This window comes from Eucyclogobius newberryi, unplaced genomic scaffold, assembly GCF_026437365.1.
Source record: "Eucyclogobius newberryi isolate DKJ021-1_F unplaced genomic scaffold, fEucNew1.0.hap1 SCAF_5, whole genome shotgun sequence".
Lineage (NCBI taxonomy): Eukaryota > Metazoa > Chordata > Actinopteri > Gobiiformes > Gobiidae > Eucyclogobius > Eucyclogobius newberryi.
Window position 1 is genome coordinate 34259496 of NW_027316167.1, and position 16422 is coordinate 34275917.

At 44.1% G+C, this 16422-nt stretch overlaps 1 protein-coding gene across 1 annotated transcript in view; it reads left to right on the top strand.

The window, feature by feature from the left end:
• herc1 (HECT and RLD domain containing E3 ubiquitin protein ligase family member 1) overlaps positions 1-16422 on the top strand; it is a 95288-nt gene that overhangs the window by 32482 nt on the left and 46384 nt on the right. Inside the window, exons 31-42 of the mRNA XM_072465236.1 lie at positions 193-365; positions 1871-2026; positions 2118-2224; positions 3052-3162; positions 3441-3611; positions 4311-4550; positions 4686-4769; positions 5304-5866; positions 6830-7427; positions 7838-8108; positions 9394-9601; positions 10392-10558. Of these exons, the coding sequence (XP_072321337.1) occupies positions 193-365; positions 1871-2026; positions 2118-2224; positions 3052-3162; positions 3441-3611; positions 4311-4550; positions 4686-4769; positions 5304-5866; positions 6830-7427; positions 7838-8108; positions 9394-9601; positions 10392-10558 (2849 nt within the window). The remainder of the gene's footprint in view (positions 1-192; positions 366-1870; positions 2027-2117; positions 2225-3051; positions 3163-3440; positions 3612-4310; positions 4551-4685; positions 4770-5303; positions 5867-6829; positions 7428-7837; positions 8109-9393; positions 9602-10391; positions 10559-16422) is intronic.

The following is a 16422-nucleotide window of genomic DNA, read 5'->3' on the forward strand; positions in this document are numbered from 1 at the left end:
CACCTTCTGGCTCACATCTGAAAGCTCACAGATGCAAAGTTCAGACGTTTGGGATTGTACATGTTTTGAAGTCAAGTTGTCTTAAAAGAATAGTCCTGCTCACATCTGAGAGAACGACATCAGCACGTTCTATCATCTGAAAATGACATCGTCTTCATGTTTTACAAGTGTGATCGTTTTTTTCTGTTGCAGGACTTATGCAGACAAACTGAGTCCCAAAGTGGTGCAGTCTCTCCTGGACCTCCTCTGCAGCCAGCTCAAAAACCTGCTCTCTCAAGCCGGAGTCGGGCAGTTGTCCTCGGGGAAGGACCAGGACGAGAAGAAACACGAGGACAACGCAGACTCAGACAAGAAAGACTTTAGAGGTGAGTATGAAACGGGGTGACACAACATTTGACGTAGCAACAACTTGTGCCTTTCAATCAATAACAAGCGCAATGTCTTTGAGCTTTTACGTATTTACGATTTATGTGTTCTATTGTTTCTGCTCGTGAACGTTTCATTTGAGGACCGCCGGGTCAAGAGCAAGACTACATTTGTACAAAACTGAGAAACACAGAAAACACAACTAAATTATAAACTATATTCACATGTAGAAAAAGATTCAGTTGTAGTCATCTGGACTCTGTTTTAGAAAAAACTAAACGTTTCGACTCTCATCCAAGAGTCATTCTCAATCTGCGAATTTAGACCGGAACTCAGATATTTATCTTATTCTGTGGTAAGCCCTGCCCACCGGGCGGGCCCTCCTGATGACAAAGGTTGTTGGTGTCAACCGAAACTACACTTTGTTTCCTGTCAAACTAGCCTCTTGTTTACTATCAGTCCTTTAATGGGCTATTAGTCTCCTTTTTTGTCCCAGTCTCACTCTCTTTCTCTTCCTTGCGTACCTGATTAGCATCCGAATGCCCTGGGTGTTTATCTCTCCAGGGATTTAAGATTCCATTGTAAACAACAGGATTCACGTGATTGTGTTATATCGGTATCGTCCAAAAGCATTAAAGGTTGAATGGACGATTTTTTTGGCCCAAATCTGAGTCTTATTTCCTCGTGGCGTGGACTGCCGATTAGTCCTGCCACGTATCAATCATAAAACTCACCTACCGCTCACCTCCAGCCGCGTGCGGCTCGTCCCACATTTCCGCGTGTCTAAGCGCATTGATCTATCATAATATAGTTCCCTCAGTGTACGGGACAAAATGAAGACGGAGAAAGACTGTTCGAGCTGACTCAGAAGTAGACAGAAATCTACGGGAGACGAGAGATGCGATGCGATCTTTTGCGCTAATAAACAAACGCACGTGTGTGTTGTATCAGTCCGCACTGAGTTGTGCGCATGCGCACTTCCGCCTGCGTGCTCGAATCGCCGAAAAATCGTCCATTGCGCCTTTAATATCAGTCAGTGTTGCGCTCCAGAAAGGAAAGAAAAGAAAAGGAAAACCCACCGTCTCGTCTTTGTTCCAACTCTATAAAGCTTTAGCGCCATTTTTGAGTCTATATCAAAATGGCACTAAACCAAGATACTCATCTCGCTGATTTGGCAACTGGAAATGTCTAAATGTTGTGTTTTTGATGATGATAAAATTAGGTAAAACTCTTATATTCACAGGCCTTTTTTGCGTTCTGAAAAACAAATGGATTAATACAAAGAATAATCAATCATTATTATTATCAAATAGCAAAATGATTGTTTGTGGCAGCCCTATTGTAAACATACAGACACATCTGTCTTCTGTTTCCATTTTACGATATTGGGACTAACATTTGGCTCATTGGCTGATTTCGGCTGATATCGTAAGCGGTCCAGTGTTAGCTTGTGTACCTGTTTTTGTTGCCGTGGTCTTAAATTGCACTTCTCTCTTTGTGATAGCCGTTCTCCGCAGACAGCATACGGCCGAGCTACATCTTGGAGACTTCTTGGTTTTCTTGAGGCGAGTGGTGTCGTCTAAAGCCATCCAGTCCAAGATGGCCTCCCCCAAATGGACCGAGGTGTTGCTCAACATCGCCGCTCAGAAATGCTGCTCAGGTTTAACACGTTTCAACCGTTTCACACTGTACCAATGGCGCTCGCTGCGACTCGAAAACACTGACACGTTGCTCATTTGTGAACACCACAGGCGTGCCGTTGGTGGGGAACCTGAGGACTCGGCTGTTGGCGCTGCACGTTTTGGAGGCGGTGCTGCCGGCGTGCGAGGCCAACATGGAGGACGACCAGATGACACAGGTACAGCCGTGTGGGGTTATTTCCATCTGCACACAGCCCGGTACACATGTAAAAGTTCTATCCCATTTGTTAACAAGGCGGGAAAATAAATAAGTTTGTCGGCGGCGCAGATAAATGGAATATAAAGAGTCATTAGCTAACTTCAAGTTTTCTAACGTTCACTGATTTAAGAAGGATTACATTTTTGGCGTCATGTATCAGCACAATGTTGGATTTAAGAACTGTGTATGACGTGGATGTTGAACTAAAATGCTGTTAAAATAAAAAAATATTTTCAATTTTGCTGAAAATTATAAACATGTTATCAGAGAATAGCACATTTTTTAGGTTTATAATTTCACTTCCTGTTTGTAATTGATGACATCACACTAGGAAATTACCCAGCAAACATAATAATAATGTGATTGACTTTATTTTGTTGGATTAATGTTAAGAGAGTCAAAATTTAGTTTATTTGTGTATATTATGCATTAACTTGAACTGGAATGATTATCCCTTGTGTGATGTCTCTTTCAACATTATCTCCACAAATACCTACTTGATTGGTGAAAACTATAATTTATATGTACAACAGGTATAAATACATCAAATAAAGTCAACATTTTGAAAAGTCATACGCACTTTAACACATGGTAATGTTTCCTAACGAGGCTCTGGTGTTACTCACGTGTGGCCGAGTGGTTGTTCGTCAGCAAAACCGCCCTAGTTTTCTTAGCGCTCATGATTAAAAGCCATTAGAGCCGACTCCTGGAGCAGCACCAGTTTTGAGACGCACGTTGTGGTGTTCGTTTCATTCAAAATAAGCTGATTTATGCCTTTTGCTGCAGGTGGTGGAGCGCCTGTTCACTCTGCTGTCCGACTGCATGTGGGAGGCGCCGGTCGCTCAGGCCAAACACTCCATACAGATTAAAGAAAGAGTTCAAGAACTAAAACTCCAGGTAAATCTGAATGCATTTGTTTAACTTGCCACTATTATTTGTATCTATAGTATTATTTTTTCCAGAAATGGTAAGTCACGTGTACAATTTATCAAATTTTCAGTATAGTTAACTCGAAGATTTTTAAAAAATCATGTTAAATAGTACTTTTTGTTGGAGACAAATAGTATAATATTGCCAGGATTTAACTATTCATTTGAAAATAATACTTAATATAAAAATCTATTAGTCATGCTAATAATCTGAATAAAGTATACAATTATTTCTGTTGACCTCAGGGTGAGTCGGAGGAGGAGGACGAGAACCTGCCGATCCAGGAGGTGTCGTTTGACCCGGAGAAGGCGCAGTGCTGTGTGGTGGAGAACGGGCAGGGCTTGACTCACGGCAGCGGAGGAAAAGGTTACGGCCTGGCCTCGACCGGCATCTCTTCTGGCTGTTACCAGTGGAAGGTACACTCCATTTCACTTTACTACTAGTGCTAAATCTTGACTCGGATGTTCTGGGGTCAACCGAGTAAAATGTCGGGTACAGACATAACATTTATAGCCTGATTTTTCTTTTCTCTCCACGAGTTTGTGGAGCAGTGAACCGGTCGCGATTCTCGTTTGTGATTATTGGTGATGTCACGACAATTTGACAAGTCACAGCTTCAAAACCTGAAATTGTAGCGTTCAAACATGTTGGATATTCACAGTTGTCGCTTGTGATCAGCTTTACAACTGCCAAACAGAGAAGGCAGACTACGACGGACCCCAGCAGAGTTTAATGCATTAATCAATTTGTTTGGTTTAATTTTTGCTGTAAATAATGTGCATTTGATGTGACACATTCATAGTCATAGTCTGTTCAGATTCTTTACTGTCCATTGTGATGGCAAGTTTGATCTAAATAGAGTCTACATTTAGCTCTTTCAGACAGTATTAGCCTGACTTCGATACAAAGTTTATTGACCTACTTTTGTTATTTATCAGAATTAACTTTTTTAGTATTAGATAGATTTTTGTACGAACTGTAACTTTTAAATTATTGTAAATTATTGTCTTTTTCAGTTTATGAGTGCATTTTTTTTTCTTTTTGGTATAGTTTATTATTTTTGTAGTATTGTTATTGCTGTGCAGTCCAGTCACATCTGTGCCTCTGTCCCGTAGTTCTACATCATGAAGGAGAACCGCGGTAACGAGGGCACGTGTGTGGGCGTGTCCCGCTGGCCGGTCCACGACTTCAACCACCGAACCACGTCAGACATGTGGCTGTACCGAGCCTACAGCGGAAACCTGTACCACAACGGCGAGCAGACCCTCACTCTGAGCAGCTTCACCCAGGGCGACTACATCACCTGCGTGCTGGACATGGAGGCGCGCACCATCTCCTTCGGCAAGAACGGAGAGGTGAGAGAGCACAGAGGGTATCATAGACTCTGGTAATAAAAGTAATATCAGTGAATGAAATAATATGCAGATTATGAATAAAAAACATTGGAAAAAACCTGTACTTCACAAGATATTTTTCTTACAATTTTCTAGGAGCCAAAGTTGGCGTTTGAGGACGTGGATGCCACAGAACTCTTTCCCTGTGTGATGTTCTACAGCAGTAACCCTGGAGAGAAGGTAGAATACACCTGAGCACAATAACTATGTAATTACCGTACTGCTTTTACTACTACATTGTATTTTGGGTTTTTTGAAAACATTTTTTAATAAAGTTTTTTTTTTAATTAAGCAATACTTTTATACTACTTCTACTATTACAGTCAAACATACAAGCTGTAGCTATGCACTGTATAAAAGGTCTAATTCTACATCTGTGACCAGTGGCCATGTTCACATGCACCAAAAACCTGATCATTATCTGATTTCTGGAGTTATCAGATATTTAAATGGTTACGTCTGCTGTGAGTAATCTGATTCCTTTTTGATTCTTCACCTGTACAAACAAGTGCAAACTGGTGTGACAAACAATGCGAAGGAACTACTTCTTCCAAATACATCAGTCAATGTCAGTGATTAACTGACACACCTGGTTTTGATTTTTATATTGAGCGTGTAATCACGCACCAAAAATCACATCTAATCATTGGGTTATTTGATTATTCAAGGTATTTGATTTTTACCGGTGAATTGTTTCTTTGGGTTTGTTTCTAGGTGAAGATATGTGACATGCAAATGCGCGGTACTCCTCGGGACCTGCTCCCCGGCGACCCCGTCTGCAGCCCCATGGCAACCGTCTTAGCCGAAGCCACGACACAACTCATCCGCATCCTCCACCGCACCGACCACTGGACCCACCGCATCAACAAAATCATGATCGAACGCCTGCACAAAATCAAACTGTGTTTCAAGGAGTCCGCCAGCTCCTCGTCTGGCAGCGGCGCGGGGCAAAGGCTGAAGAAAAGTCGCTCTGTCCAAAGCCGAGAAGAGCATGACGCCCAAAAGGAAATCCAGGAGACGCCGACGAAGCCCGAGGAGGAGCGCGGGCGACACGGGAGGCAGCACGGGCTCGCGGACCTGTCGGTGCATCACCTGAAGACACTGTGTACGGAAGTGTGGCCTGTGTTGGCGGTGATCGGTGGGACGGACGCCGGGTTGAGGGTCGGAGGGAGGTGCGTGCACAAACAGACCGGGAGACACGCCACGCTGCTCGGAGTGGTGAAGGAGGGCAGCACTTCGGCCAAAGTGCAGTGGGACGAGGCCGAGATCACCATCAGGTACTGCCGTCGGAGAAACTACTCGAGCAAGAGTAACGTTACACAAAATGAGATTACAATAAAGAATTTAATTGCAATTAAAGTACAAATAGTAGACCAAGGAAGGGTAAAACAAGTATTTGGAAAAACTACTACTTAAGTACTGACAGTTTGGACGTAACATGTTTCAAGTCTGATTTATGAGTTAATGTAAGACAGACAAAACAATAAATAATGGACAAATTCCTAATGTTTCTAAAGAATAAATGCAAAAATTACAAAAACAAAAAAACAAATCTTATGGTGCAGCATCAGAAACTCAAATGTTTCAATAATTTAACTTTAAGATTAAAGACACAAAGATGTTAAATAAAAAAAGAAATAACGCAGTGGAAAGAAGAATCAACACACAAGTTAGAGTACTTTGACTTCATTCAAAATGTTATTCAAGTAAGTCCGTAACTAGACTGAGAAGTACTTAGTGTTGAATGTAGTTAAACAATTAACTCATCACAAGCTCTTATAGATCTAGAAATAATTTTTATTTTAGTAGAAATTTGGCGTATAATGATACTATTGTCTTTAAGAGAAATGCTGTGTAATTGAATGGATACTTAAAGCAGTATAGATCTGATACTTCGTCAATGCTAAAACCAGTATTGTTTAGGTTTTTGTAAAGCACCTTTTACCTTCACATAGTTTATTCTTCCATATTTTTGTCTTCTCATAACCTTCAGTAGTTGTAGCTCTGATCCATAACCTGCTGTCCCTTCCCAACTCATAGTATTCATTGTACTTCTTCCGTGTTCAAGTTACCGTGCATGTATGTAGCTCATTCCTTTATTATATTGTTAGTACTGCGTTTTGTGCTCATGATTTGGCTGGATCATGCATGTGGACCTGCTCCTTCCTGCCCTCTCCCTTACTTTGTGTTTCCTTTCCCTTGTCTCCTTCCCCTCCCCCAAAATCCCTCCAAAACTAAAGCTTCCCAACTTTCTGGTCGCCTAGTGATACTCCTTTATACAACTTGGAGCCATGCGAGCCCCTGCCTTTCGACGTCATGCGATTTCGGGGACTGACCGCTTCCTTGCTCCTGGATCTGACCTACTTGACCAGCATCCACGAGGAAAATGCGGCCAAGCTGAGTGCCCAAAGACATTACAAAAAGCACAGGGGCGCGGCGTCGACGGGACAAGAGCAACAGAGCAACGTCGACGACAAAGCCGACAGCGACCACAACGAAACCAAAGACCTTCAAATTACGGCGTCTTCTGAGAGCCTGAGAGTGTCGCACAGCTTGGACGAGGTCAAGGCTCATGCGGCGCCCAATTCCAAGTCTGAAAGTGAGATTTCGTACGTTGCAAACGACAGTGTTTTCAGTCCGAGTCCGCACATGCCGGCGGAGGGGAACAGGAAGAGAGGGCACGACCACATGGGGAGGAGCCACGAGTCCCCCTGCAGCGCGGCCACACAGTCGGAGATCCACGCCGTGCAGCTGTCATACCTATACCTTGGCGCTATGAAGGCTCTGAGCGCTCTGCTAAGCTGCAGCAAGTACGCAGAACTGCTCCTCATCCCAAAGGTAGCTTCACAGACTCATCTGTCGTTTAGGACTGATCACATTCCTTCAAACAAGAGAATTAGATTTGTGAATTACTAATAGAAGTGGGACATATCCCAATTGTTTTGGAGGTATAGAAAATTATAATATTGAGTATATCGTCATAAAACTATTAAAAATAACCTGAAAAAGAGACAAAAAGATCTTAGTTAATACAAGTATTTGGGGATTACATGTTACTTTTGCACTTTTGGGGGTAATTTTATGTTTTTTTACAAAATTTACATTTTGTATGATTTTTTAAAAGTCTCGTTGTACATAATCAATCAATATTCGTTTGACTAGTTAAAGTTTACACTTTACGATAATATCTACATTTTGCTGTAGTGCCCGCCTCTCTTAAAGGAGATATTGTTTTGCATCTCTCCCAGGTTTTACCCGAGTCGGCTCCTGGTCATAACGCAGACCTGAACTCGAGTACCGGAGCGCCCCCTGTCGCCTCGCCGCCCGTCTGTCAGGAGGAGGTGGAGATGAGAGCAGCTCTGCAGTTCCTGATGCGACACATGGTGAAGCGAGCCGTGATGAGGTCGCCCATAAAACGAGCCCTGGGCCTGGCTGATCTGGAGCGAGCGCAGGCCATGGTCTACAAGCTGGTGGTCAGTGGCCTGCTGGAGGAGCCGGCCGCAGGGAAGCCCAAAACTGGTGAGGAAAAGAGGAAAACCATAACTAGGGCTGTCGGCTTTTAGTTGATTAGTCTGTGTTTTAACAACCAAAATTTGTATTAGTGTAATATTATTTCATAAATCAATATTTCTATGGGGTAACTGCAAAAAAGAGGTGTTGAATCACAAATTTAATAATCTGTCTTTTATGCATAAATTAGAAATTTTATTTAAGTTTTGTTTTTGAACCAATGGTCAAACACAATAATAATAAGTATTTTGAAGCCAAAATATTGGGTCGATTTGGATTCTTTCACCCAAATGATATATGTAAAAAATATAAACTACTATATTTTGAATAATAATATAAATTATATTTCTAATTAATTTATTTTAAACGTCCACAGTCTCACTGCAGAGCTTTAAGAGAGCTGGCTTTAGGCTTTGCAACATTTCCAAATTGTGAGACAAATAAAAGTTTGCTTATCATTTTATAAATGCTACGTTTGTATAAATGTAATTGTGTCTTTATGTGTTGAGGGGGAAATATATATAAAAACAATTATAATAGCTCAATTTCTGTTTTGAGATATGCAAATTAGAATATGGAGTATATACTATATTTATCTTATAGCCTATTTTTATTTTTATCCTATAGCAGATTTAGAAAAATAAAAATTTACTTCATATAGGTTGTTTTATCATTGTTCATTGTTTTATGCTCCCTATCACCATAGCAAGTTCCATAGCAAGAATTCTGCTCTCAATGTTAAATTTTCCTACTACTAATTAGTATGCACGGGACATGCATGAGTGGAGGAGTGCATTGGTGAGTGTCAGGAAGCGGGCGAGCACTTTCGCAGCCGTGTTTCGCATGGCCTTGCGGAACTATTAGCCTCTCGCCAGCTTGTGGCACTCGGGCCTAATGATAATAACTTTAATTAAAAACATTTTGTGCGTACTCCCAAGCAAAAGTGTCAAGTACTTTTGTTGTTAATGTTATGGTCTATTCATATTTTGTGTGATATTTGAACCTGAATCAACACACTTTCAGACACGTTTATGCAGGTTTCGGATGCATTGTGTTATTTTCTAAATATTGTTATCAGGATACTTAACTAAAAACAATTGTCAATATTTCCCACCTCTACTTAATTTTTATTAAATTTTTTACCAATTAAGAAGGTTTTTAAGAATTGCTGACATGGTCATTAGAATGGCATAATACTACGCTATTGACCACAAATAAATAGTTTGACACGTTCATGAACGGAATCATTCGATTCTGTATTTTGTGTTGATGACGAGTAACTTTGCCCCCGTAGTCCGCAGCGAGCCGGAGGGTGAAGCGGAGGGAGCGGAGGGCGAGCAGACGGCCCAGACCCCAGTTACCACCAGCCCCTCGGCCTCCAGCACCACGTCCTTCATGAGCTCGTCGCTGGAGGACACGACCACAGCCACAACTCCCGTCACCGACACGGAGACCGTCCCAGCCACAGAGTCCCCGGGCGTCATGCCACTCAGCCTGCTCAGGTCAGAACTGCCACCAGGAAGAATAAGCAACACACTTGAACTGGAGTTTGGAAAAAATCAATACAAATAAATCAAAATCACATTAATAGTGTGACCTTTCCTTAATGGTATTAGAATGGTCTAGATGTGTAGAAATCAGTCTGGGAATGCCGTTGCTGAGGTATGCGTAATATTTTACATACTACACATCAACTTTAAAATGTATATAGAATTACATATAAAAGACCCAAGGATCTACAGGAGCCTTCAAACAGAAGCACCATTACACTGTACATTTATTATTTCGGTACAATGTGCATCTCTGGTCTTATTCAAAGATTTCTATTTCATATTTGTTCATTTTTGAGTGGTCAGACGCTCCTCGTTCATATGTGAGGTGAACGGGTTAGAGCTCCGTTTCTTTCTCTGCTTTCCCCCGTTTTAAGATGAAACTTTTCACCAAGAAAACTAAATGATTGTGACTTAAATTCTCAAACCCAGTTGGTTTTTAGTGTAAATATATGAAATTTGTTGTCGGATTTTGGTTCCCACCTACACGGTTCGCATTTAGTATGAAGAATATTTCTCTGCAATCACTTGGGCTAGAGACACGACATAAAGAATGATTGTGCACATCCTGTAAATAAGGGTTTGAAGGAGCGTGATTATCTTTCTGCTCCATTGTTTGAAAGGTGTCAGTGTCTATTATCGATATTTGTTCAAACAAGTACGTATTATCAGTACTAGTTTTACGATTTACAACAGAACTCGTACACTTTTCATACTTTTTGTAATTTCCTTCTCGTTGCAGACAAATGTTCTCAAGTTACCCCACCACGACCCTGGTCCCGACGCGCAGAGCTCAGACTCCTCCGGTCTCGTCTTTGCCCACCTCGCCCTCTGACGAAGTGGGCCGCCGGCAGAGTCTCACCTCCCCGGATTCGCAGCCCTCCAGACCGCAGAACCGAGCCGGCACCTGTGAGTACAGAACCAGGGCTGAACCAGTGCTGGAACGGGGGGGCAGAACCCGGGGGGGCAGAACCCGGGGGCAGAATATTGTGAATTATTTATATTGTCTTTAAACTTTGAACATACTCTTTGATGTTCAAATGTTCAAAGTTCAAAGAGATGTTTTGGAACTTAAAAGAGTCAGCTCTGGAGTCTGGACCAACCGCCCGTTGGGATGTTTGGTGCATACACTCCAGGGTCCCTTGCCGACCTGGCGAAGACTAAGAAGAATAAGATAAGATAAGATATTCCTTTATTGTCCCACATGGGGAAATTTCATTGGTGCAACGCAGGAAGATACAGAGGTAGATACAGAAGAACAGATCACTTATAGGAAGTCTGAAAAACACTTTCAGATAAGAGTCAGTTCTGCGCTTTGGGCGGTCTGGAGGGACAGGAGATGGCGGAGGAAAGTGGATCGATGGTCGGTGGCGTTCTGGATGGCGACGTTCTGGACGGCGAGAAGGAGCAGCCTTTTCTGGCTGCTGGTGCCCGGAAACGTAAAATGTCCTTTAGCTCGTCCGAGGGTTCTGGAAGTGAGCAGCAGGATGAAGCTGCTAATATTGGGGATGAGAGCAAAGTGTGTAAGGTGATCATAAAGCTTGCACAGGATAATGCGTCCTTTAAGGAGTGGAATCCGTTGGCATTGACAAAGAGTCAATATAAGGCTGTGGGAGAGATCAACAGGCTTTTAGATAGGGGGCCGTTTTCCCGTATTTTGGACGGGGTACTTTGCGAGCGGGTGCTGCCGCGCACGCAGAACGCTGTCTGCCGTAAATTACGGCCCTCGTTTACGGCGCGCGGCGTCCAAAGACGCGGCTCACCAAAAGAAAGCGATTGGGAGTAAAAGTCTGGATGGAAAGAACTAGTCTAGTTTCGGACGCTGAAAGAAACACGGTCAGAGGAGTTATCACAGGCGTTTCTACAATGGTGACTGTGGATGAAGTAAAGGAAAATTTAACTGGCGCTAAGGTAGTGGACGCTAGGCGGTTGAAAGTAACCCGGTTTGGAGTAAGATGCGACAGCCTGTCGATAATGATAAAACTTGAAGGGAAATGCCTGCCTAGTAAGGTGTTCCTTGGATACGTGAGCTATGGCGTCAGGCCATATGTTCCGTTCCGCCGCCCCTGCGTTGCTTTAAGTGCCAGCGCTTTGGGCATATTGCAGCGGTCTGCAGAGGGAAGCAAAGGTGTGTTAAATGTGCGGGAGATCACAAGTAACTGTGCTGTAACTGTGGGGAAGAACATAGCTCTGCCTACGGGGATGCAAGTTTAGCAAAAGGGCTGCTGAGAGGCAGAAAATTAAGGACTCTCAAGGTATATCCTATGCGGATGCAGTCAAGAAAGTGTCAAGTAAAGAGGTGAAAGTAAATACAGTGAGAGAAGCCAGCGCTGCTCACAGCCAGACCAAAGTGAGGGAAGCCAGCATTCTCCAAGTGTGGAGGTTCCAAGTGTGGAGGTTCCAAGTGTGGAGGTTCCAAGTGTGGAGGTTCCAAGTGTGGAGGTTCCAAGTGTGGAGGTTCCAAGTGTGGAGGTTCCAAGTGTGGAGGTTCCAAGTGTGGAGGTTCCAAAATTAATGAGAATACCTTGGTTGTGGATAGAGAAGACTTTGTGCTCTTTATGGTGGATGTTATAAACTGTGCTGCTCAAACTTAAAAGAGAACTGAAAGGATCAGGATCATTGCTAAAGCTGCAGGAAGATTCCTCGGAACAAAAGAGCTTGAATGGGCAGAAATAGAAAACAGGCTAAAGGCGCTAAATGGGAGTCAGAGTGACTTTTGGGGAATCAGAGTAAAGAAATGGAGGTAGGGGCTAGTAGATGCACGGCTGCCAAGTAACGACATCAAGTGAAAATATCAAAGCCTAAAGAATGAAGCCTGAAGAATAAAGTTGTACGGTGGAAGCACCAAACATCAAAGAAGGAGAGGAAGATGAAGATGAGTCAGCTCTGGAATAAAGCCGGTCGGACTCTGAAGGTCTGGAGAGACGGGAGATGGCGGAGGAGAGTGGATCGGTGGTCGAAGACGTTCTGGACGGCGTGGAGGAGCAGCCTTTTCTGGCTGCACGTGCCCGGAAACGTAAAAAGTCCCTTAGCTCGTCCGAGGGTTCTGGGAATGAGCAGCAGGATGAGGCTGAAGCTATTGATATCCGGGGTGAGAGCAGAGACTGTAAGGTGATCATAAAGCTTGCACAGGATAGTGCATCCTTTAAGGAGTGGAATTCAGTGGCATTGTCAAAGAGCCTAACTGTAGGTGTGGGAGTGATCAAGAGGGCGAGTGTCCTTAGAGATGGCTCGCTGCTGGTCGTGTGCAAGGACGCGGCTCAGCAACGGAAGGCGATTGGAACTAAACGTCTGGGTGGAAAGGTCATTCTTGTGTCTGATGCTGAAAGAAACACGGTCAGAGGAGTTATCGTAGGTGTCCCTACGGCGACGTCTGTGGATGAAGTTAAGGAGAATTTGACTGGAGCTACGGTGGTGGACGCTAGGCGGTTGAAGGTGACCCGGTCTGGGGTAAGATGTGACAGCTTGTCGGTAATGGTAACACTTGAAGGGAGGTGCCTGCCTAGTAAGGTGTTCATTGGGTTCATGTGCCATGACATTAGGCCATATGTTCCACCGCCCCTGCGTTGCTTTAAGTGCCAGCGCTTTGGGCATATTGCAGCGGTCTGTAGAGGGAGGCAAAGATGTGGTAAATGTGCAGGAGATCACGAGTATGGGAAGTGTGACGTGGGAGCAAAACTGAAGTGCTGTAACTGTGGGGAAGAACATAGCTCTGCCTACGGGGATGCAGGTTTAGCAAAAGAGCTGCTGAGGTGCATAAAATAAAGGTCTCTCAAGGTATATCCTATGCAGATGCAGTCAAGAAAGTTTCAAGTAACGAGTTTAGAGTAAATACAGAGAGAGGAGCCAGCGCTGCTCCCAGCCAGGGCGAAATGAGAAAGGCCAGCGTGGCTTCCAAGAAGTGTGAAGGTTTCAAGAGTGGAGGTCCCAAGTGTGCAAGTTCCAGAATTAATGAGAATACCCTGGTTGTGGATAGAGAGGATTTTGTACTCTTTATGGTGGATGTTGTAAACTGTGCTGCTCAGACTCAAAGCAGAACTGAAAGGATCAGGATCATTGCTAAAGCTGCAGGGAGATTCCTTGGAACAAAGGAGCTTGATTGGGCAGATATAGAAAACAGGCTAAAGGCGCTAAATGGGAGTCGGAGTGATGGGGGTCTGCTTTTGGGGAGTCAGAGTGATCAGAGTGACGAGATGGGGGTGGGGGTAGTCTCCTGTCCTCGCCCAGTCTCGTAGACGCACGGCTACCAAGCAGCGACATCAGTGGAAATATTGTTGTTGTTGTTGTTGTTGTTGTTGTTTTATGGCGGTTGGCATCCGAGTGTTGCATTACCGCCAGACTTTATTGCATTACCGCCAGACTTTATTCAAAGCCTATAGAATGAAGCCTAAAGAATAAAGCTGTACGGTGGAAGCACCTACGGTGGAAGCACCGAACGTCAAAGAAGGAGAGGAAGATGAAGAAGAGTCTCCCTGGAATAAAGCCGGTTGGTCTCTGAAACAACAACAACTATTCTAGTCACAAAGACATATCATGACCTCATGGGCTTTGTAACACCAAAGCAATGGAAGGAGTACTTTTACGGACTACGACAGAGTCTGAGGACTACGACAAAGTCTGAGGAATAAAGTCTGGCGGTAATGCAACACTTGGATGCCAACCGCCATAAAACAACAACAACAACCGAACGTCAAAGAAGGAGAGGCAGATGAAGAAGAGTCTCCCTGGAATAAAGCCGGTTGGTCTCTGAAACAACAACAACAACTATTCTAGTCACAAAGACATATCATGACCTCATGGGCTTTGTAGCAATGGAAGGAGTACTTTTACGGACTACGACGCAGTCTGAGGACTACGACAAGTCTGAGGAATAAAGTCTGGCGGTAATGCAACAATTGGATGCCAACTGCCATAAAACAACAACAACAACTGTGATGTCAGGATTGCGTGTCATAAAGGCCAAGATTCTAGAACGTCACTTTAGTCTAAGATGTAGAACCACACTTAACCGAGGATGAGGAGCAAGAGGATGTTCTAAGGCGCTTTGACTTCATGGGCCTAGAAACGCCAAAGTGATGGAAGAAGGACTTCTAAAGGATAAAACAACAAAGACGTCCCATGACCTCATGGGCTTTGTACTTCCAAAGCAATGGAATAAGAATTTTTAAGGACTACGACAAAGTCTGAGGGGAGGAAGAACTTCTATAGGATACAATAACAAAGGCATCTCACAATAACAAAGGCATCTCATGACCTCTTGGGCTTTGTCAAAGCACTGGAAGTCAGGGCACTGGAAGAGGAACTTTTAGGACTACGACAAAGTCTAGGGAATAAAGTCTGGCGGTAATGCAACACTCGGATGCCAACCGCCACAAAACAACAACAACAACAAAATTGAGGAGCAAGAGGATGTTCTAACGCGCTTTGAACTCATGGGCTTAGAAAAGACCAAAGTGATGGAAGAAGAACTTCTAAAGGATACAACAACAAAGGATCTCATGACTTCATGGGCTTTGTAACACCAAAGCAATTAGCGCAGCTGATTAACTCTCATATCATAATAATTGTGCAAATTATGACGGCTACCAAGCAGCGACATCATTGGAAATATCAAAGCCTAAAGAATAAAGCTGTACGGTGGAAGCACCGAACGTCAAAGAAGGAGAGGAAGATGAAGAAGAGTCCCTGGAATAAAGCCGGTCGGACTTGATGTTAGCTTGCATGGCAAGCTTAGAGGAGTCGCTGGGAGGGCACCGCAGTTTGCCGTTCAAGCGCTCATCGATAAGCACTCAGGTGATGTGTTTATTTATACCGACGGGTCTAGGGATCCTGAGAGTGGGCGTACTGGCGCAGCTTATTTTGTGCCTGACCTGGGGCTGGCGGTCAAGAAGAGGTTGACAGATCGCCTTTCTGTTTTCACGTCGGAACTCATAGCGATACGGTTGGCATTGGAATGGGCGGAATCTGCTTTGCAGTGTTGCGGCATTGTGGTGGCCTCTGACAGCCTTTCTGCATTGCAAAGCATTAAATCTGGGAAATCGGATTGCAGACAGGATGTGTTGAATGGCATCTTCTGTCTGATGCTCTCCCTGTCCAGGAAGCATGTGAGGGTTTCCTTCATTTGGGTCCCTGCGCATGTGGGGGTGGATGGTAACGAAATGGCTGATACACTGGCTAAACGTTCCCTTAGGCGGCCATCAATTGATGTGGCGGTTGAGTTAAGCAAATCTGAAATCAAGCCCATTATCAAGAGTCATGTGGTCGGCCTTTGGCAGGAATTTTGGAGCCACTGTGTTACTGGACGGCATCTCTATCACATTCAGGGTAGTGTGGGTCCTTGCGGGTCTATGGGCAGGAACGCGTGGGAGGAAAGGGCCTTCGCCCGCATGAGGATTGGCCATACTGGACTCAATTGGTCACTGAGTAGGATAGGCAAACATCCGACCGGTCTGTGTGGTCACTGTCGGGTGCCAGAGACTGTCGAGCATGTGCTGATTTGCTGTGAGGCTTATGATAGAGAAAGGGCCGGGTTGGCCTTGTGGTTTCGGAATAATGGGCGGGAGTTCAATCTGCGGAACGTTCTGGCGATCCAGTCACAGGGTTTGTGTCAGGCTGTGGTTGCTTACTTATGTAGCACAGGGCTGGGTAAACGTTTATAGAGGTGGGGGGTGTTGGAGATTGAACCGAGGATGAGGAGCAAGAGGATGTTCTAACGCGCTTTGACTTCATGGGCCTAGAAACGACAGAGTGATGGAAGAAGGACGTCTAAAGGA